The 24,449-nt window shown below is 42.0% G+C and overlaps 1 protein-coding gene across 1 annotated transcript; it reads right to left on the reverse strand.

Annotated features, from left to right (window-relative positions):
• Positions 1-17,512: 17,512 nt before the first annotated feature.
• On the reverse strand, positions 17,513-19,878 carry LOC131691476 (transcription initiation factor TFIID subunit 5-like). The gene is made up of 4 exons (XM_058977896.1): positions 19,701-19,878; positions 18,729-19,645; positions 18,075-18,657; positions 17,513-18,019 (listed from the first exon to the last, which is right to left on the reverse strand). Exons 1-4 carry the CDS (start codon positions 19,761-19,763, stop codon positions 17,627-17,629), a joined length of 1,956 nt encoding a protein of 651 aa, XP_058833879.1. The 5' UTR covers positions 19,764-19,878; the 3' UTR covers positions 17,513-17,626.
• Between the last annotated feature and the right edge of the window lie 4,571 nt (positions 19,879-24,449).

The following is a 24,449-nucleotide window of genomic DNA, read 5'->3' on the forward strand; positions in this document are numbered from 1 at the left end:
AAACTCGACACATGTTGTGCAACTAGGAGATAAATGGAACCGTAATAGAATGACACACGATTACACGATTCCCAAAGCCAACAGTAGCAATACAATCTTCTCACTATGAGGTCTACCACCATAGCCAAAGCACAGCAATAAAACCCTTCACGATAAGCTGGCGCTCGAATAATAAAATACAACATGAAATGAACCCTGCTGACAAGCTATCATTAGAACCCGAACAAGTAATGAAACCTTACGCTATCAGAGACTTCCCAAAGCAAAGGGAATAAATAAAAAATGCTCCGCTGTGAATCGTTAAACCAAAAAACTTATGGGGTTTTTGATTGATTGACACCGGTGTAGTGGAGTGTACAGACACCTTATACACAGACTAGCGTCAAAGTGTCAAAATTGCAGCCAAACGGACTGTCAAAAAGCGCAGCCAAACGAGCATGAGGGTTTTGAGAAGGGAAGTGCAAGAGGAAGCCCATGCAAAGCTTATGGGAGCTTCCGTGATGCCAGTTTACATTCATGGTTGCCAGTTTTACTGTTTTTCTCTCCGCTAGTCTGCGTTGCGTTGCGTTGCGTTGCGTTGTGACGATGATTTTGGCGGATTGCACACTGACTTCATCATGTTTGACTGCTGATTATCTAATAAGAGTTGCTTAGGAAATGGTAAGTAGGAATTCATACCAATTCGACCCATATTAAAACCTCAACAGCATGATAGCCATCATTGCCGGCCGCCCCCATCTCCATCGTTCACGGGGAAGGATAAAGGATAAGGTAGACAGGAAGTGTTGATGCTCCATCTACTTAACGGAAGGACGACGATTCATCAGACTCTTCCATAGGTGTCGCGGAGTTGGTAGTTTGGAAGGGTATCAGGTCTAGGATTCGCTCCAAGCAAGCGATGCGACCTGTAAAGCATATTTTAATACGTAGTTGTTTAGTTAGTCTTCGAGTGCACGATCACTCGAAAAAGAGATCTTGTTTAGTTTTTGGTTTTTTTTAAACTCTGGGCAGCCGGCTACCGAGAGTATACTATGTTCCCTAAACAAAAGCAATTTGAACTCCACTAGGCCGACCGTGGGAGTATTGCCTAGAAAAGCTAATCTTATCTGCGTAATGGGCCGGATCACTATTTATTGCAACAGTATTTGGACAGAATTCGCTACTTCTACTCTACGATATATTTATTGGCTTGAAAACTACCGAGTGACACATTATACAGGCTAGAGTGACAAGCTAGAGTGACACATTATACAGGCAAAAATAGCGCGAGATGTTATAAATCAAGGAAAGTATTTCTTATTTTCCATATCATTCCATATTTATTTGTGGAATACAAGTATACGAGCGATAATAACGAACACTGAAGGGAAATATAAAGGATTGTTAACCTGATGCACGGGCTTGTTAGCAATAACGGAGCTTGAAATTAGGTTCATAAAAGCAGACGCGGCGAATTTTCAATACGTATTGACCCGTGATCATAGATACTAGTCAGATTATTCGTATTGGGGCTAATTTCCGATCAACTATTCATTTTTACGGCAATGTTTTCTCGACTAGATCTGTTCGCACCCTCTCATTCTGCTACTATCGGCAGAAGGCTGATAGCACCCAGTCGTCGCCGGTCTAAGGACCAAATGTCATCAATAGACTTAGACTCGCGTGGAGGCATGAGATAGGAAACTTGTGAGAATTTTGTTACGACCGTTTGACGACCTGTTTTTCTCTCCGCTAGTCTGTTATATAAAGTGTCTGTAGTGGAGTGCACTGGTTTGCACTTTATAGCAGAAGTGTCAATGCAACGTACCCAGTTTTCTGCACTTCTGCTAGAAAGTGAAAAAACGGTGCAGTTTCAGTGCACTCCACTACACCGGTGTCAATTCTCGACAAAAATATGATTACGGCTTAAAAGGCAACTGTCACAATTCCCTTTGAAAGCAAAATCCGGACAAACCGTTACACACCAATCACAGATGTTGGTAGTAAACAAAAAAGAAAAGTTTTCTCTTTCATTAACTGCTATGAACTGTGTTTGGCCAGTAACGGTTTGCCCGGAATTTCCTTTCAAAGAGAATTTTGACAGTTGGCTTTTAAGCCGTAATCATATGTTTATCGAGAATTAATCGAAAATCCTATTACTATTTGAAATTAGGTACAGTCAAATAACTCAGTCTCGACTAGCGTGATAACGCAAACCCACGGCATGATTGGACTAGCGGAGTGAGTCTGTTTATCATCCTACAGACACTTTATACATACACTCAAAAAAAAGTAAACGTTATGCCTATTGATTTTACACATAGATTTTTGCAATTAACGGAGGCATATAGACACTATTTGCTGGCACATAAACCTAATGTGTGTATTTACAAGAAATATTGATCTTACATTCACATTTCATAACTATTAGGCACATAAGACCCCATTCTATAACAATATGCACATATAACTTATGTGTATGCATACATAGTTTATACAGTTGACACATAGAAGGTATGTGTGCGCGTGATAACAATAGAATTTCTTCTTCATATGAATTTTAAGCGGTTTGAAGCAAATAGAATTAACGTTTGGATTTTTTCAGTGTAGACTTGCGGAGACAAAAACAGTAAAACTAGCAACCATGAATATAAACTGGCATCAAGGAAACTCCCACAAACTTTGCATGGACTTCCTCTTGTACTTCCCCTCTCAAAGCCCTCATGCTCGTTTACGTATACGTAAACGTATCGTATCGTATACGGAGCCCTTCTGGCTAGCTCAGGCGTTGGCACTGCCTCGAAATGTGGTCGTTAAATCCGTATATTTTTATATTCGATTCGAAGATCGACACCAGTAACAACCTGGTTTCGGTAAACTGGTTATTGCGAACGTCAACGGACAGGACACGCATCACGAATTGGACGGCGACTTTGGGCTGACAAGCGTGCTGTTCTTCCCCTGCGTAAATAACGATAACACCGACTTGAAATGACGAGTGGACTAGCAGCACCGTTGCCTCCGTCCCGACAGATCTCCGGGTACGTTCAAAACTCGTCACCATTTAGTTGGTGATACTTGTAAGAATAACGTGTGACTCGGTTGCGTGGTAAGAAGCCAGCGATGCCAGATTCTCGCGACATTAAATCCGTAGATTTGCTCTGCACTCAACAAAGAAACAAAAGTATTACAAATTAGGTTTTACACCAACCGGCATAACCCCACAAAATGATGAACTTCGTTTGACAATTCTCGGTGGTTTGTTTACATAGGAGTTACGTGAGTTCGAATGTGACAGATGAGCACCCGTTGCACTCGAACTCACGCAACTGACAAAGTAAACAAACCACCGAGAATTGTCAAACGTGAACTTCATTCAGCAAGAGTTCATTCGTGTCGTCATCTTGCAGAACTCAATAGTGTTTTTCACCCCATTCAGGGATTGTGTGCCCAAACTCAATTCCAAGTTAAAGTTATATTCATTAATGAATTGATATTTAGTACTCTACAAATGCTTCTTACTAGTAGGCAGCATTTTCAAAACACAACAGCAGTAAAAAGTATTTTAAAATAGCAGTCCAACCGACTTATTCAAGCCGCACTGTTAAGGCCTACTTGTAACCTAAAAATTAGCAATGCTGAAAAATTTCTTAAAATTACATTACACAATGGATGAAAAGTATTTTTTTAGTCCACATTGTCCTTGTAAAGCTCCAAAATTTGTATTTGACAATATCTATAGAATTGTTCAGTCTAGTCGAGGGTTCTAACGTCGCTCATGTTGTTCGTTCAGGAACCATTCTTGTTAGTTCTACAGTAAGAATACAAGTTTTCAAAATATTTTTTATGCCAGTAATTGTGAGATATCGTGATATTAGTTCCGTTCCTTTGCACAACAAATCCGTATCGCACCTTCGAGCGTTATATGGAACAACAAATTTGAAATCCCATCGCTTGGTTTCAACCTATTTAATGTGAGATATCTCTCTGATTATTCTTTTTTAACCATCGTTATCTGCCCTTTTCGTTTCGTTTCAATTAATCGTACGCTGCCTGGAAATTCACAATCGGATGGTGAGTCCGCTTGTTGTATTTTCGAAATTTATCCAAGATATATCGCAGAGTAAACGTCTGGTCCATCGTAAATCGTCTGTTTTGGTATTCACCGTCACCCGATTCAGCCAACGGGCGCAGTCTTTTAAACAGAACAGGGTATTCATAGGCGATATTGAGGATTGTTATGCGATATTGAGGATGCAGTGGATTGCTTCGTCCTGCTTGTCACTCCCGACTTTTAGATGTTCGAACGGGATTCTGTTATTGCCATCTGGCCACTTATTCTTAATCCTTATGGTTGATTGTGCTATCCCAATTTTTTGTTATATTGTTCGTTTATATGACGCTATTCAATGCGGAGCCATTGCCTTTTATATACTTACAACAAATAAAGATAAAGATTTTTTTCAATAGGCTAGTAGTATTTCCCTCGCGCGCAATTAACTATTGCGCGCGGAGCTTTTTTGTGGGGGGCATTTGTAGCAATGCCTAACGGTCATTCAGTCTGCTTATTTGATCGTCACTTCGTCCACACTAACACCGCAGCAGTTGCTTAGAATTTAACGGTCGGTTGGCTTTGTATGCTTCTTCGATTTGTTGACTACGGTCGTGAAACCTTCCGAAATGTCCCACATCAAATTGCACCACGGAAAAAAACGCTGTAAAAAATTACCAAGTTTGTCAAACTTTCAGACAATGCAATACCCAAGTAACCAATAAGCATTAAAACGTAGCCTAATATCTGCTTTAAATCCACATATAAAGCTGTCCTAAAAAGCCGTGAAGCCCTAAATACTTATATAATGCTGATATTTGTTACGTATCGGTTTCGTAACGTTTACTTGTGGTGGTGGGGCCACACTGTACTCACCAGCTATTAGGGTCGTTTCACGGTTGTCTCCTGGAGAAATTCACACTGGGCGGACTTTTCTTCCCACACTATGGTCACTGAGCGAATCGTAATTAATTTTCGGCGGAAACAAGTACCAAAAAGGATTACACTATAAACAAAATGGACGACACAACTTGTATATATAGACCATACACTATTTTATTAATTTTTAAATTTCAAGCAAAAGCCAGAATGGCTACAAAAAACAAAATAATTTTACTTGCACTTTTATTCCGCAAAAAAACCTTTTTCTTTCGATACCGTTGCGGCCGTGATGACGTTGGTCGACTTGCAGCTGGCTGGATGAGGCTCGGGCTTCGACGGTGGTGCAGTAACGTACGGACGATAGCGACGGGGGACTCCTGAAGAAGCAGCAACTCGGCCTATTTGTAGCGGAGGCCTGCGTTTCACTTTTGGGCCCGGAGAGTGGTACAATGCGCACTTTATCTTCTACACGAGTGTCTAACACTAAGTCGAGTGGGATTTACAACGTTTTCGGTCTAGTAGAGCCTACCCTCCGGTACTTGGGTACTGGCCTCTACAATGGCGTAAAAATATTGCCAATCACTGACCGTTCTTGCACTCGCGTCGTACTAGTACACTACACAGAAACCGGTAACCACACTTATCCCACTCGACTGGCCGGACAGAACCTTAACGTTCGTGTGGTGGTTCTGAACGGCGAAAACAAGATCCTACGGATCAGCTTATATCACAAGACTTTTCTTACGATGGAAACGCGCGGTCAAGTATCTAGTGACTCGCTGCTGCTAGTCTTCACTCCTCCGGGCCGGTTAACTATTAGAGACCGCATTCCTTTTTCGCGGTAGATTTTATCCTTGCCCTGTCCGTTTTCCAAAATATACCCACCGCGCCTCCTCGCATCCCACCCCGCATTTGATGACGGTGATGATGAGATGACAGGACGATAACGGTTGACATTTACAAAAATTTTATCGTTTCGGTTGGTGTCACGAAATATGCTCAAATTTTAGTACAATGTATTGACATGCTAAACGTGCGGTACTTGTTTCCTTGATTTTTTTTATAATGAACAATTATAACGAATATAATAACAAAATGAATAATAAATAAACAAGCAAAATAAATAACAAATATAAATAAATAAATAAATAAATAAATAAATAAATAAGCACATAAATATATAAATAAATAAATAAGTAAATAAATCTCTGAACAAATAAATAACGAAACCTACATTTGACACCAACCTGGGCTATTAAGCAGAACTTAAACGCGACTCAAACATGCGAGCACGGAGTAGTAATGGTTTGACGTTTAAATTCTACTTAGACATTTACGAACAATAATTTCAAAGTATAAACAAAGAACAGGCGTCGTCAAATACACGCGATAGACCGTACACTGTTATTTATTTATACGACAAAAAAAAATAACAATATTTTCAAATATATACAAGCTGGGCTCAGTGACCAAAGCGACGATATTGTGACCTAAGAAATCACAGGTCACATATTATGCCAGAAAAGGCGAAATATAGTGCTATTACTGTGCAGAGATTGACAGCTCGTTTCTGCAGTACTAATGCTATTATATAGCAAAAGCGCACAAATGTCAAATTTGAAAGCCTTATATTGGCTCTTCTAATGCTAATAAAAAGCTTCAGTTGGTTGTCATTGTCCGCCATGATTTTAAAACCATTTCTTATGTTTCCTTTCGGTATGATGAGAAAAAAGGAAAATTTTTAAAATAAATTATTCTGTTTAAAACCGTAATTGACTCTGTTCTAATGCATTGTAATGAATATCCTTAATAGGTTTTCGTTCTCACATGATATGAATGTTTACGAAAATTACCTTTAGTAAGTCTCGAACTGAGGTACCTTGCCTCGTCCTTCACGGTAAGTGCGCTGCGTTTGCTTCCTGGACTATATTGTATATGTTCGATTAAAATGAAATATACCGAATATAATCTTCAAGAAGAGTTGCATAACAAATAAACCCACAGCATTACAATAGCATTATATCAGCTTTTTATTTGCTCTATAATGGCATTAAATGCACTTGTAAAGCTTACATGCTTTAAAGATCCTTGAAGCATGTACGCGTTATATCAGCTTTATATACGCATATAGAGCAAGCTATAATGATATATGTCGGATGTGCAGTTATGCATTATTGATGCTAATATAAAGCTTTATTGCGTTGTTGATGCTGCAATGGAGTTTCAATGCAACATTAATGCAAATGTATAGCCAATATAGTGCAATGGCTTAATGCTTATGGTTACTTGGGTATAACCCACTAGTAAGTTTTTGGCATATTTATTTTATTCAACTATAACACCACAACCTTACGCTCGCACATTACGCTTAGCTCCCCTCATTAGTTTCTGTACAACATCTAGCTTCAGCTTCTCCTGTACGGAAACCCATTTTTTCTTCATGTCTTCCTCAGATTTGACCTCCTTGGGATGCTTCCGTAGTGCCTGCTGTATTTTTCGATGTGCCTTAGTTCCGGTTCATTTCCTTGGGTACGAAAGTATGATGAATCTTTATCTACCATTTGCATCTTGTTTGGCGGTGCTATTTGTTGCTATAAAAGTACTGGATGTAATCGTTGATGATTCAATATAAGATTCTGGTTTAGCTGTCGTTGCTGGTTGGACCACTGCTTGCGTTTTTGCTTTCGGCGTTGAAGTCGAAATTTTTTTTTGGTTATGGCAAAATTCAATGTATGCCCACCGCGCTGGAGGGAATATTGCAGTTGTTTGCCTCGTCCTTAGTTCGTTTGAGGCAGCGCGTTCATTCAGTTATTTTCGATTCAAATTCAACTTCATAGATTACACAATTCACCTTTTTCTCGAAAATGTAACAGATGCCACCTTCTGCTTTTAATTTCACAGAGCTCATATAAAACACATGAATGTTTTGGTGGGTGAATGCATTAATATTGCCTCCGAGCTGAAGGCTTTAGACTCTACTTTAAACTTCAGTCAAGATGCAGATTAAAGAATGAATAAGGCGTTGAAACTGAATCCTGGTTGCGGTTAATGCAGCAGAAATGGGCAACAAAAGAGAGATTTTATACCACTGTTTTCCATAGTTGTTCGTAGAATTGAAACGTAACAGTTTGTTGGTTATATGTGCCAGTTGGTTACATATTCCAGTGTAACGAAGAAAGGAATGGAGTGTTCTATCCGCATTCTCACAACCCGGACAGCGTAGGAAATGGGGAACAAATTCCTGAACACGTCTTTATCGGCAACAACTTCGTCGTCTTGCGACATGAATCTACGGATAACGCCATCAGGAGATAAATCATGTAGTCTTCCGTCGATTGCACCGCCCTCCTTGTAGACGGGGACCTTAATCTTAACTTAATCCTGTTCATAAAGATGTGTCATGCTGTTACTGTAGATAAATTGATCTAGTGAGGTACGAGGTATGCATACCAGAGCCAAATTTCGAACATGTTGAAGCTGAATGAGATTAACGTTATAGCTGGCAATACACATATTCTCTTTTAACGTGACGTTGGTTGCTGGATAGATTTAGATAACTCTAATTGCTTTAGTAATGAAAGTTTTTCCTTGTCGTGTTGTTGATCGCTTTCACGTGTCATTCATGGCAAAGCTTTCCTCATTTTTGTTGTACCCTCATTCGTACGATGTGGACGACTGTTTGCGCCAGCTTTTGAATTAGATTTATACGAGGTAGTGAGACTTCACTGTAGTACAGGACAGTTAGGTGTAGCATAATGAATCGAGTAGATAGGCGTTACGGAACAGTTTGTTGCGTTTCGTTACCCATACTACAGCTATATTCTAGAAGATTCTTACTTCCTGAACAGAACAGTTGTGTTCATCTAATAGTGGTAGCAACCTATATATAGTTCAAACAATTAACAGTTAAGTCAGTCATCATACAAGCTAGAAGCTATCATGTCGTAGTAAAATACATTGTGTTATCTACAGAACAGTACAGTTCTTTCAGTGCATGTGCACATAATTACTTCTCCTCAATAAACCCACTGACTTTAATAGTAGTGACCGCGAGTGCTTACTGCACCGCGAACCGAACAGTTTCCCTTGTCATAAATATCCGACAGCTCTACAGACGCTTGAATGTGCGCGAACAACGACCATATCGCTCCTTTTTGACATATAACCGCTGTGAGCATTCGCCTTCTAGTTTGGTCAAGTATAAATCCCACATACCACCAGAACATGGTCAGAGGCGACGTTCGTTTCTCAGAAGGTCCTGACATCAATGACATCGGAGAAATACCCAGCTGATTTTGGATCGCGTTTTGCCATTCGGGATTTCCAGTTGTGCTTCTTAATAGCATTTCGTCTTAAAAAGTGCTACAGATATTCATATTTACATTGGGCTGCGCCGAGGTTGGTCAACCAATATTACCAACTATCAAAGACAACTGTCACAATACCCGACCAGGAGAAAATAACTGGGCAATAACCCGAGCATACTATTTTTTGGTATTAACACCAAAACTTTTGGTATTAATTGATTATTGAGGTATTAAGCAGGTATTGAAGAAACAGTTATCAATACCTGCTTAATACCTCAATGAGGTATAATACTTTATTTTAGTATTATTTATGTATTCCAGTGATTTTTTTCAAATACCAAATCAATACCTTATTGAATACCTCCATAGTGTGAATTTTGTTACTGGAAGGTTGAAAAATGTTTTATTATTATTCAGGTATTATAATAACTCGTTTTATTATCAAATAGTTATTTGTAGAACTTATCTGTGTTATTTTTGTTTGGTATTTTACCTCTTATGTAGAGCTCATTAATACCATATTGTGGTAAACAGTCGTTGGTATTGATACCTAAATTTAGTATTCCGCAATTATTTTCTTCTGCTCGGGTACTCAGTGTCCTTTTCGCTTTTACCTGAACCAGCGCCAATCGATCGACAAATCAGCTGTCAGGCTACGTGCACGAATCAAATATACGAATTAAAACAGTTATCAGGATCCAAGATATCGATTCAGAGAGGAGAAAACGTTGCCTGAATTCTATGAAATAAACAATTTATCATTTGCAGATGAGACTATAAATTAAATTCTATTCAATACGACTTTTACTGGATTTATTGATTTGAACTTCATATAATTTTCCCGACTCATTATCGCCGAAATGCGGAAGGAAGGCGTTTTATAAAGCAGGGTCCATATTCTCGAGTTGAATTTTCGATCGCTGGTATTTATTATCGCACAACGTGGTTTTGCGGATTCTCCTTTTTGTTAAGATGATTTTCCAATAGAAAAAATAACTGTCGATCATTGGCAACCTTCTTCAAAAGTACACTGAAATAAATCCGTAGATTTCCGTAGAAAAAATTGCATTTCCGTAGATGTTATCTACGGATCCGTAGATCCGTAGAAAACCTCCAAATCCGTAGATCTACGGAGATTTCCGTAGATCTGACATCGCTGGTAAGAACATACTGTTTTATTGGACGGTTTCTCTGTTCTACATTACAATAATATAAGTGTATGTGTGGTGCTTCTTAGCTCTTCTAACGACGGCGGATAGCCCACTGCAACCATAAACATCGTTACATATTTCCTTTTTTAACGCTTAAGATATTTTTAATAATATTCTTGTCTTTTCTAGTCCGAACCAATCTACCACTTCTCGTTCTATTCTGCACTGGGTCTTCGTTGTGTGCTACCTTAGGATCAGTGACAGGATAGTGAGGCTCTTGTTGATTCCCTTCTGATGCATGTTGTATTGGAATTGTTTCCGATGGCATTGTTGAACAATCAGACGGCATGTGCTGCATATTCTCGGAAGATGACGATTGTTTCAAATCCCAGGCGTTTCTGCGTATTGTCTGGCCAATTAAAGGCTTCACTCTATAAGACATGGGATCACAAGAGGCGACTAAGTACATCGTATTGCATTTGCAACGAGCGGCAAACTGTAGAGATCACCGGTTACGCAAGTGGTAGCCGCAGCGAGCACCAGCAGCGGCTTGGTGAGAGTGAGCCACAAGGAAACCAACGTGAGATGGGGTTACCGAATACAGTGCTCTCCCGAGATCAAATAGCAACACCAGAATGACTCACATCTTAGGAAGTAGTACTTAACGGAGGTTAGGAAAAGGTCGATGAGATCTATGAGTCAAGCAGCTAGTAACGAATATAAAATCGTCCGTAACAGCTGCTGAACGCGAGAAAAAGGCGCTCTTGATGAGAGCTGAATCAGCCGTAAAAGCTCTGATGAAAGGTAAGTTGACACCAAAGAGTTGCCGCAATACTCGCTCGCATAAAAGAGTGAGGGACGTGCCGGGAGAGCAAGAGGACCTGAAAAAGCAGAAGAGCGAGCTGGAGGATACTAACCACCAATGGAACGTTGGGTAAGACTGTTGTTGATGCATCGTGGGAAGCGGAGAGAACGGAAACAAAAGGAAGAAAAGAAGAAGGATCAAGAAAAGAAAAAGAAACGTAAGCCTCCTCGGGAGAGGTACAAGGGCGATGCACTGATCATCGAAGCGAATGATACGACGTCCTACGCCGCTATTCTCAAGAAAGTGAGAGAGAAATCAGAGCTAAAGAAGTTGGCAGACAACGTTGTTAAAACGAAGCGCACTCAAAAAGGCGAGATGATCTTCATGCTGAAGAAGGATCCTTCCGTCAAGAGCTTGAACTACCGCGAGATCATTGCTAAATCCTTGGGCACCAAAGCGAACTTGAGAGCTCTGTCGCCGGAAGCCGTAGTCGAGTATAAGAGTCTAGACGAGGTAACAAACTGATCAAGCAGTACAAACTACATGTACCGACGACTATCGGATTTGGAAATCGTATCGAGGCACTCAAACGGCGGCGATTCGACTACCGGTGGCCATTTAACAACAAGCTGACGGATCGGACAAGTCGGATGGTCAGTGTGCTTCAAGATGGAGCCAAGCTTCAGGTGCTTGGACTTCGGACGTCAGGCGTGGAACTGCAAGGGCACGGAAAGGTCTGCACTGTGTAGAAAATGTGGTGGAAAGGAACGCGTTGTTAGAGGCTGTACGAAGCAACCAAGGTTCATGATCTGCAAACCGGAGGACGGAAATGTCCACATGACGGGCGGCTTCAAATGCCCTGCGTTCAAAAAGGCGAAGGCAGCCCAACAATGACGAAGATAACCCAGCTTAATCTCAATCATTGTGACATTGCACAGCAACTGTTGTTGCAGTCAACAACAGAAACGAATTAGTTCAGAGCCGTACCGTGTTCCTCCCGATAACGGTAACTGGGTGGTGAATAGTGCAGAGATGGCGCCAATCTAAGTAATAGACGGTTTCCCTGTCCAAGAGGTGGTGGATAACACACACGAAGGCTTCGTGATCGCCAGGATCAACAACGTATTCGTCTGTAGCTGCTATGCTCCCCCGAGACGGACACCAGAGCAGTACAATCGGATGCTGGACGCATTAACCGACTCGTTAGTGGAACGAACGCCGGCTGTTATAGGAGGAGACTTTAACGCTTGGACTGTGGAGTGGGGTAGCAGGCTAACCAACGTAAGAGGTTACAGCCTATTGGAAGCACTGACAAAGCTGGACGTAAGGCTGTGCAACGAAGATTCCGCTAGCACATTCCGTAAAGATGGCCGGGAATCCATCATCGACTTAACATTTTGCAGCGCGTCGCTGATGGATAACATCAATTGGCGAGTTAGTAAGCAGCAGAGTTACAAATATTCAAATTCATTGAATGAAAATTGATCATATTCAGCCGCATTCATTTTCAATATTCAGAGACGCATTCATGCAGATTTTCATTCGTCTCCGATTATTATACGAAGTGATGTAACAATGCTGAGGAAAATAGAGCCGAGGAAGTACCGGTGTGGAACGATAAGCTCAGCATTGTAGGGACTGCCTCCCTAAAAGCCAGAAAACGCCTTCAGAGAGCAAGATCAGAGACAGTCAGAGCCACTTTTAAAAACGAAATAGTGCTAAGCAAGTCAACCTGCTACAAGGAGCTATACAGAGAAGTAGACGCTAACACTTGGGGCAATGCTTACCGTGTCGTTATGACCAGGATCAAGGGTTCAATGACTCCAGTGGAAATGCGCGCTGACAAACTGAAAATTATCGTGGAGGATTTTTTCCCGAAACACGACCCAACCGCCTGCCCGCCTACACCGTACGTTAATGCAGACGGTGGAAATGCTGGTGATAATCGTGTCTCCAACGACGAGCTTCTTTCAGTGGCAAAAGGACTGAAAGCGAAGAAAGCTCCCGGACCGGATGGTATCCCTAACGTGGTACTGAAGACCGCTATTCTGGCGTTTCCGGACATGTTCAGGATAGTCCTACAGAAATACCTGGACGATAGCTACTTCCCGGATAAATAGAAAACCAGGGATCCACCAGGAGATCCAGCATCATATCGGCCTTTATGACTACTGGATACTCAAGGTAAATTTCTGGAAAGGGTCATCCTCAACAGGCTGGCGACCTACACTGAAAGTCAAAACGGACTAACGCAGAGACAGTTCGAATTCCGGAAAAGAATATCGACGCTAGCTGCCATCCGCACAGTCATCGCTAGCGCGGAGGAAACATTGAAATAAAAGAGAAGGGGTAATGGCTACTGCGCCGTGGTAACGATAGACGTGAAAAACGCGTTCAACAGTACTAGCTGGGTGGCTATCACTGTAGTGCTACACAGAATGCGGGTCCAGGATTATTTGTGCAATGTTCTGAAGAGTTACTTTCAGAACCGAGAACTGGTCTACGAGACGAACATGAGGAAATGCCCTGGAATATAAAGTACAACGGAGTGCTAATAATGCAACTACCCAAGGGAGTTGAAATCGTCGGCTTTACAGATGACGTTGTCCTGACAATAATCGGCGAGACCCTCGAGGAAGTGGAAACCTGAATGGCTGATGTCAAGTTGCAGCTGGTTCACCACAAGACGGAGGTAATGCTGGTCAGCGACGGAAAAAATTCGTCGTGATCAGCGTCGGCGGACATTCAATTCCATCGATGCGTGCGCTGAAGCACCGGGATGTGATAGTCGAGCATCGATTAAATTACAGCAGCCATTTCGACTTTGTATGTAAGAAGGCTGCAAGGACAATTAACGCATGGGCAAGGACCATGTCGAACATTGGAGGAGTAAGATGCAGCACGAGGCGTCTCCTAGCGGGTGCCTCATCCTCAATGCTGAGGTATAGCGTACCGGCCTAGGCTGCTGCACTGATCTCAAAGCGGAACCAGACGAATGCCGCGATAATTCCCATCTGCATCCCTCTGGCTGATGACATGGAATGCTACCAGCGGAGGAATACACGAAATACAAGGATACTGATCAGTTGGTAACAGTTGACAATATAGTCGAAGAGATGTGCCACGACAAGTATATCTAGCATGCTGTCCCCAGAGTGGTTACGAGTATATGCTCCGAGCTGCACAACGGGACGAAGGTACCAACAAACTAGCCCCATCGGCTAGAAAGCCGCAGTGAAATCAAAACCGTGTTTCGGGAGAAAATTCGCCGCCGCGGAACTCTCCGTCGGTGTAGACTAGGTCCCCCGCCGGAGACCAGTTGAGTAGTACACCACGTAGCGTTGGGGCGCCAGTTAACCGGACGTTAGGCTTCACCAGTCCGGAATCGCCGGACTGACCTCAACACACTACCGGGTAGCTCTTGAGTAGACTAGATGCACCGCCAGGAATTAGAGCGATTAAACCGCGTCGAACAGCTAGCAGTGGGTCGTCAAGGCGCCAGTGAACCGGAAGCTACGCTCAACCCGGCATCGCTGGACAGACCTCATCACTAACTGGCAGACCCGTTGATTAGGCTAGGTCCACTGCCGGGGACTGGATCGAGTAGATCGGGACGAAGTGGTCCACGGAAACGTACATCGGTATCGGGAGAAATCTACCGTCAGGGAATTTGCAGTAGGGTACATTCACCGCCGGAATGCCGCTGCCAGAACACTCTCAGTCGGAGTAGGGTAGCTCACCGTCGAATAATATCCGAGTACATCTCGACAAAGCTAGCTCAAGGAAGCAAGTATCGGTGTCGGGAAAAATTTCTCCGTCAGGGAACTCTCAGTTGGAGCTGGGTGAGTTCACCGCCGGGGACTATCTGCTTAGATCGTGATAAGGCTGAGAGCTGAATGACTCACGGAAATAGGAGCTAAATGTGTTATGGAATTAGCAACTAAACAGCCCACTGGGACGAAAACTAAATGGCGACGTAATAGATGGAGACGAAAAACAAGAAAAGGCTCCAGAGTTTCATCAAAGCTCCAAGGAACCATTTAATGGACCAAGTCAGCCTCCGAAATAGAGCAGAAAAAGAGGTATACAGGAGTTGCAGGGCTAACAACCCCCCCCCCCCCCCCATTCGACCTACAGCGCCATAAGCCATAATTCCGAAAACTACTCCGACGAATCATCAGTCCCTTCACTGATGGCGAACATAAATTGGAGAGTATGCGAGAAGTATACGCATAGCGACGATACGATTCGCTATCGTATCAACCAACGGAACCCTGCTGCAGCAAGGATACATCTTCGTTGAGGTATTTCGGCCGGATGGCGGGACCGATAATGTGGATACGGCAAGAAGGACTGTGATGACTTGTGAAGCCACAATGCCACGAAAGCTGGAGCCACGCAATAGACGGTGTCCAGCTCAAAGGTTGAACGCTAGGAGGAAATTAGGGCCGCTTTAAAACGGGTGGTCAAGCTTAGCGAGATAGATTGCAACAAGGAGTGCGGACAGCGTTCGAGAGTGCCGAGAAGGCAGCTAAACGCGGGAGCGAAGAGGTGATCGATACTGCGCTGTGGACACGATAGATGTCAAGAATACATTTAACAGCGCGGAAATCGTAGGTTTCGCGGACGATGTGTCACTAACGGGAATTGGGTAGACACTCGAAGAAGTGGAGGTGTTGGCGACGTAGAAAACAGACGCGATCGAGAGCCGGATGACGGCGTCAAGTTGCAAATAGCTCACCACAAAACAGAGGTGTTGTTGGTCAGCAACTGCAAAGCGGTTCGGGGGAAACAGATCGACGTCGGAGGGTGATTTCGTCGTGCACTGAAGCAATTGGAAATGGTAATCGATGACCGGTTGAGCTTCAACAACCACGCTGACTACGCCTGCGAAAAGTCGCCGAAGCAAACGAACGCAATAGCGAGGATTATGCTAAACTAAACGTCATCGATACTGCGATATGAGGTTCCCGCCTGGAAGCGGCACTGAAAACCTAGCGGAACAGCAAAACCCTAGCTGGACAGGACGTTCCGGCTGATGGTCGTACGTGTTGCGTTCGTACAGAACAATATTGCCAGAGGCAATATGCGTTATCCCCGGAATGATCCACATCTACATCACCCTGGCGGAGGATACCGAGTGCTACAATCGGAAAAATACCAGAAACGTGCGAAACATGGTGAAAATCTTTTGGATGACTAGGTTGGAACAGGAATTGGACAATACGAAAAAGCGAAGGTGGACCTACCAGCTCATCCCAAACCTGTCAATGTGGATCAATAGAAAGCACGGAGAGGTGAACTTCCACCTGACACATCTCCTGTCAGGTCACGGCTGCTTCAGGAAGTGTCTTCAACGGTTCGGGCACGCAACGTCACCATTGTGCCCGAAGTGTGAGAACATCGCGAAGTCACCGGAGCATGTGGTCTTCGAATATCCGAGGTTCGAAGTTACGCGCTCTCCCTGCGCTTGAAACGAGAGTACCGGACATCAACCCGGATAACGTCGATAACGATAACACGTGGAACGCGGTGAACAGAGTGATGACGCAGCTCATGGCTTACAGCGGAAATGGCGTGATGAACAGCAAGCAACGGTTTCGGGAGAGCAAACACCGCCGGGAAACTCACCGCCGGAATAGGCTAGATCCACCGCTGGGATTAGTCTAATGGACTGCGACAGAGCGCTGGGTATGGGTCGTTGGGGTACCAGTAAACCGGACACCGCGCTCCATGCGGGATTACCGGACCAACCACGACACCCTACGGGATGGCCCAGAAGAAATATAGCGAAAAACAAAGAAGAAGCGTTATTGGGAGAGCTTTTTTCTCCAGGGAACTCTACTTCGGCGAAGATTCACCGGCGGAACTAGACTGAGTAGACCGCGTCGAGTCTCGTGTCGTCAGGGCACCAGCGAACCGTACACCCTGCTCCACCGGAATTGCTGAACTGATCTCGGCACCTACCGGTCGGAGTAAGCAAGATCCATCAACGAAGACTATACCGAGTAGTTCGCGAACAAGGCTGGAGATCAACAATGAAATGGTGCTAATTGGCTCAAGGGAGCCGAAGGACTCAGTAAATTAGACAATCTGGTTTGCCGCCCAGATTGTCCACGTAGGGGACGAGAACTAATCCTCAATCCACAGCTAGCTTTCCTACTGTCATACAGAAATCACCACGTGTAGATGGTCGAAAACTGCTAGTGTGTCGAGGAGGAGTGCTGTAATCCTACTGAAAGTGGTTGGATTAGAGTGTGCTGTGAATATAAAAAAACCTCCCCGGTAGTGCTTCAAGACTTTCTTTGAAATACATTGATAAATCAATTTTACGTGGACAATATATATTCAAATGTAAAGTATCGATAATAATAGCACAATCAAATTTGTACCGGAAACCTTACATTCTAAAAAAAAAGCTTCATCTTACAAAACTAAAGCTGTCATTAATTTAGACCGACCCTTCGAACATGCCGACGCCGAGAAGCAAATTTCGTCTGGTAAAGTGCAACGTCAAGAACGGTGTCTGCTTCGTGGGAAACGATCGCATCAAGTAAGGTTCCCCATCACGCACATCCGGATTGTGGGAAACGTTCACATTTTCACCGCTGATGTCTTCGCACAATTTGCTGAAATCCCACAGCTTGAGACAGCAATCCAAACCACCCGTTGCCAGTACAACGCCATCCCTGCTAAAACACAGTGAATGGATCGAAGCCGAGTGACCGCAAAGGGCTGCAATCAGGTGACCATGAGCCAAGTCCCAGATAAGAACACGGCAATCGGCCGAACCGGAAGCCAGATAGCGACCACATATCGAAAAAGCTAGTGAATAAATGGGGGCCTGAAAAATTTTAATGAATTAATCATATAAACATTATTATAAGAATCAAAATTACCTTATGTCCAGTCATCAATCGCAAATGATTTCCAACGCAAACGTCCCAAAGACGAACCGTTCTGTCACTAGAACCAGTAGCCACGTAATTAGAGTTAGGATGAAAAATACAGACATCGACATCGGACAAATGACCAGCGAAAATGCGCAACGGTTGATGGGTATCCGTTGCCCACAACCTAGCGGTTTTGTCATGTGAGCAACTCAGAAAGTAATGTCCGTGAGGAGAGAATCGGACATCCCACACGGCAAACTGATGACCTTTATAAACGACCACACAGGTCCAAGTGTGTAATGACCACAGCCGAATGGTGCAATCTTCTGAGCATGAAAGCAGCATGGTTCTGTCCGGAGAAAACGCACACCGGAAAACGGGTCCGCTATGACCATGAAGTATTCGACTGGTTTCCGCCTTACGATCGTCTAACATACGAATCAGGACGTCGTCAGCGTCGCGATCGATTTCCTTCAGCTGTTCGGCTGATTTCATTTCCCGTAGCTTAACTGGCGACAGCGACCACACTTTGATGGAAGAATCAGAAAATCCAATGGCAATTAAACTGGAGTCCTCGCAGATTTCGGCACTATTGCAAAAAGACGAAAAATAAAAAGTGAAAATTGTTTTATAATGTTTGAAAAATTAAGTTATACGCACCATGTCACCGTGTAATTTGCATTCAGAAGCGTATACATGCAAACGGACGGCAAACAATCGGGACCTAGATTAACGCGCTTGGACGCCTCTCGTAATGCCTTAATCTTCTCCATCTTATCAACATCCTTCAACTTCGGCAGTGGAATTCTGTCCAGCGGTGGAGCATTCGGATCCGACTTGGACTTCTTCGAAAACAGTGGATCCTTCTTGGGCTTCTTCTTCTTCGGCTTGTCCGGTGCATCCGGATCCATGTCGTCATCCTCCTCGGGTGGAGCCTGTACCAATGTTTGCACATCCGGTTCTTTCAGCAGTCCGTAGTAAACCTTTACCTTGTTATCCAACCTTTTTGCCTCGCCAATCATTGCACCGGACGTGGCATCACATTGGGTCTTATTTCGAGCCACACCCTCATACAAGTCGAAAAATAAATGCTCATTGACAATGTTTAAAATCACCGAAGCTTTCTTCTCGTGCAGATGCCGCTTCAACAGCGATAAAGTATCGCGCGAGATTCGAATCGTAAAAGCATTCGATTTGAATGTATCCGTCAGATCGTTCCCACTCATTTGATCCCTCTTCGACACCATCGCCAACTTTGCCAACTCATCCTGATAGTAATACTCCTGTTCCGGACCAAACTTCGAGATCAGCTTTTTCGCCTGTTCCTCGTGGCTGTTGTACACTAGCTCAATGTACATATGCACCAACACCGGATAAAGGATCAGTGCAAGTTCGTGCCGATAGATATCTAGTGATTCTCCCACGAACCTCCGAAGTTCCATGTAAGAATGTTCATATATATCCGGATCCCCTTCGCTCTTGTAAGCAGCCAGCACACTATTAACGTCCGCTTCGCCAGCAACATTTTCCGGCACATCCGACAAACTAGCTTCCTTTTTAAGAAGCTCTTCCGTTCCCTACAAAATTAGTTTCGCAAGCAGTGTCAACAATGAGTATACAATGGTAATTTACCTTCAAATTGTACTTTTTCAGCACGGCCAAGACGGCCATCAAATCTGTTTTATTCTGAGCCATTGTGAAACTGGAAACTTCACTTACACTTAATACAAAATTTCATTGAAACATCGCGAGAAATCAAAAAAATCCCAATTTGCCGATGCGTTGCAAAGACTCGAGTAGATTTGTTTTGGAAGCGTTTCTTTGACAGAGACTCGAAATATTTTTTATCCCGCCTTTTGTTCAGCCCGCCTTTAAAATACATCCCTCTAAGAACGGTTGGTTTCAAAATCGTCCAATGAAGGACGTTCGTTGGACCAATTTGGACAACGTCCAAATAACCGTTCAACGAACGTCCATCGTTGGACCCGTGTTGAACGATTTTGAAACAATTTTTTGGACGTCTTAGTGGGATGCTACCGAAAAGGCAACCACCCAGTTAAACTCATTCCGGAACCGGTTCGGATTTCTGAATGGAGTCATTATGGATTCCAAATGAAATGCAACAACCGATTCCGACTCAGAATCGGTTGTTGCATTTGATTTGGAATCCATAATGACTCCATTCAGGATTCCGAATCAAATTCCGAATGGTTTGACCGGGCAATTCGGTAACGTTAACTTTATTAATGTTTTTGCTTGAGGCAGAAACTTAACATCGCTTTTTTCGCTTTTTTGAGATGCAATTATACCCTAGGGGCAGATCACTCTAAGAATGTATAACAAATTTGCATCAAATTAGAAAAAATGCATTTAATTTTCATTTTTGCATCAGCTTGGCACTCCCTCGCAGAAAAGTATGTTTAACAAACGTCCTACGCTGATCCACTTTGTTCGACGTTTTGTTAAATGTAGGGCTAGTTTTTCTCTAAGAGAAGAGAAGACAATCGCGTAGCCAATTTGATCCAGTCCTAACCTCAATATTGAACCAGCTTCTGATTGGTCGTATTGCCAGTCAAGAGTGTTCATAATATTTGCAAACGGGATGAAAAACTGTGCTGCTGAATTTATTTTGGCTACTTTTCATACACATGAACATTTCATGCAAATTGAATCAATACCCTGAATGACGATATAACTACGTGTATTGTTAAGAGACACACGAATTAACATAAAATTCAATTTGTAAATGCAGCTACAATTGTGAATTCTTGACAGAGGGTCGATATTTGAGGAACAATTTTTTCAGCAATTGTGAAAAACATGCAAATGGAATCTGGCAACGATGGATGCTTGTTGTCTTTAGAATTACGACAGGGCCTGGTAGATAAAATTAATGTGGTTTTCGTTTGAGGCGAAACTGAGTCAGTTCCTAACCCCAACTGCTGTCAAAATGTATGAACTGACAGCGGTTGGGGTTAGAACCTGACTCAGTTTCAGGTTCAAGCGAAATCGCTATAAGAAGAGCAAGAAGCCTGTTGTCGTCTCTTCTCTTAGGTTTTTCTGTAGGGTTTTGACGTCTTACACGCAACGCAAACCACATTGCAGGCAACGCAAAAACATTGCACGCAACGCAAAATACATTATGAATTTCTATTTTGATGGAAATAAATGCATTTAATTTCGTTGATTTTTAAAAATGCATCACAAGTGATCTGCCCCTTGATTATACCTCATTAACTTAATATCATAAAGAAACAACGTTCTGAGAATATGACATCTATTCAACAGCATATTGCATTCGAATTGACGTGATATCACAATGATGTACGAAACATTCACCGTTGTTGTGTTGTACCTGGTCCGCTTACGAATCCAAAATACGCTCCGGTTTAGCGGATATGTAGGCCCGCATAAATAAAAACTTTATCTGGAATCCTCCATATTATACAAAAATCATAAGTGCTATGGTAACCACATACGTTAAGGTCTATTTATGATATTACGATAAATGCGTTTTCCTGTAAAATTATATGAAAATATAGAATGAAGATACGAGTTATTGTTACAATATAGGAAATGGTTATAATATAATATTGTAAGTTAGAAAAGAATTGAGGTGCTTCAGCAGGATTATTAAAAAATATATCTAAATGATTTGAATTGAAGTCACAATTATGCTAGTCGTTTTCATATGGTTCTGTAAGGTTTGCTTTAAAGAAAAACGTGTATCGTTACAATTTCCTTACAAGATTACCATAATGTTCACCTCAAGTCGAATCGTTTGGTTACAGTTTACAGTAATCCTTTATATTGAATTGAATGTGTTATTAAAATGAAATAACAAATCTTTGTTTATTGCACATATTTATTATGGAAAAAATAATAATTTATCCATGAATAAAGTCCTTTAATACTTTATTATTATTTCTTACCAAGTGGAAATCAGATTATTTAGGTTGGATAAAAGAAATTCCAAATTTAATTTTTGGCATACAGGTTTCGTTTTTGGACAAAATCTAAAGCTTCATGCCTTTCTGTAAAAGGTGGAATGAATCCACAAGGCTGTCAATAATGTTTTACTCAGCGAAGGTCGATTAGATTAATTCACATTTCATCTACAGCAACAATTTGTTTATAAGCACATTCAGCAAAATGGTAAAACTAATCATAATCAAATTTTGTATATGGCAAAATATATCACATCGAAACACTGCCGTTTAAGGACATTATACATGCGAGCCACAACATAGCTCCTACGCCACACACACCCCTCTCCCCTGCCTAACCATGTATCTGAGATGAGCAAATATAAAAATACGTTTTTCAACACACTAACCTTGCTGGTATGCCACGAAATTGCTACTTAAGGAAGCTAGAATATTTTCCTATGCAATCAATCCGAGTTTTTGATGGAATGCCATCTGTAGCTTCTATTTTGTGCGAAAATATCACTTGGTAGTTTCTTTTCGAAACACTTCTCGTTTTCATTGCACTTTTCAAATGCACTTTTTTCACAAACCACTGCAAAAACTCTCGCGAAACTTTAATCGTTTACTAACAAAACTTCAAATTTTCTGCCAATGTGCAGATCACCAAAGGAAAATGTTCAGAAACTCTCATTTGTGCGTTTGAATGTTCACTTCAGATTTCAGTTTTTGCTAATGTAAACAAGCGAGTCGGTGCCTAGCAACGTGGCTTCCACATATCTTCACCTTAAGAAGTTCTGTTAGTAGGGAGCAGCTTCACGAATTTAGTATGGACTTCTAAAGAAGGGCTAACACCATGTATTGCAGTTCTAGCAACTCAAGAATTTCAAATCCTCTTCTAATACTCGAGCTTATACCTTTTTCTTAAGTGGATAAATCTAAATGTATTACATTTTTCGTATACTTCACGAGTCTTTTTTAACAACGTAAGTACACAGCTGCCGGAAGTTGCTACACCTGTCAAGACGAGGAGAGACGGTCAGTTCTAATAACGGATACATCATCCAGATTCTCGATTTGCCTAACCAACCAGATTCAACGGTTTATATATTATATATGAATGTATTGTATCAAACACACGGCTCACCATCACCGAAAGGCTCGCAAACCTCCTCTTAAACCAATTCAAGGAAAATTAAGGGAAAATTTGAATTGAAGTTCCAACCATATACGGTATGCTCCGTAATTATTCAGCTCTTACAATCATGGTCATTTGTAATCATCAACCGTTTATTAGTATATGACATGTCGATTTACCCTCTTCCTAAAGTCGATTGTGGCTAGATTATTATGAAGACCAAAATACGTTCCACAAGATTACAGAAATAGCTCAATTGGTAAAAGCGGCAGTACCACCACCATAAGATGTCAACACAGATTACCATAAATCGATAGAATAAAAAAACGTTATTCGAACTGATGAGGGAGGAGGGGAAGAGGCTCTCTTGGGTGAATCAGAAAAAAAACATTTATAAAGTTCTTTTTACATCTGCCGCATTTGATAGTGTCGATAAAGTAGTTTATTATACACACTCATCACATTTTGCCCATGGCATAGTGTCACTCGAAAACTATAACTGTACTATTCGAGAAATGGTTATCTGTGGTCACAATACACCAAATGATTGAAACGATTTGTGGTATGGTACCATGTTTGTTTTGTGTTACGATTTGTCATATTGTAAAAAAAATCCAATAACAATGTAGTACCGCAAAAATGGATTATAAGATCACCATTCCCCTTATAATATGCCCTAAAATTTGTTCGAGGAAATCGGCATTTTTGAATGGTAACGCTACTCAACGACCTATTCGGTAAATGGTACAAGTGGCGCTGACCATAAATGGAATAGTCAATATGATTGCCGGTAGCGTTGGTTTATCGTTTCGTTAATGATAAGAGGAAACTTCAGGGAATGGTTTTTTAGGGTTCAAATACCATTGCGGTTATCTTACAGGAATGGTCACCAAATATGCGGGGGTGTAAACAGGACTATGACCTAATGGACAGATCACTTGCGATGCATTTTTAAAAATCAGCTAAATTAAATGCATTTCTTTATATCAAAATAGAAATTCATAATGTATTTTGCGTTGCGTGCAATGTATTTTGCGTTGCGTGTAAGACGTCAAAACCCTACAAAAAATTAGCTCTACATTCAACAAAACGTCGAACAAAGTGAATCAGCGTAGGACGTTTGTTAAACAAACTTTTCTGCGAGAGAGTGTAAAGTTGATGCAAAAATGGAAATTAAATGATTTTTTTCTAATTTGATGCAAAATTTTTATACATTTCTAAAGTGATCTGCCCCTAGAGCCATGCTATACTTTCTGCACACTACATTGATGTATAATACAAACGAAAATGCCATTAGTATTCGCAAGTTTCATATAG

The sequence above is a fragment of the Topomyia yanbarensis genome, chromosome 3, assembly GCF_030247195.1.
Source record: "Topomyia yanbarensis strain Yona2022 chromosome 3, ASM3024719v1, whole genome shotgun sequence".
Lineage (NCBI taxonomy): Eukaryota > Metazoa > Arthropoda > Insecta > Diptera > Culicidae > Topomyia > Topomyia yanbarensis.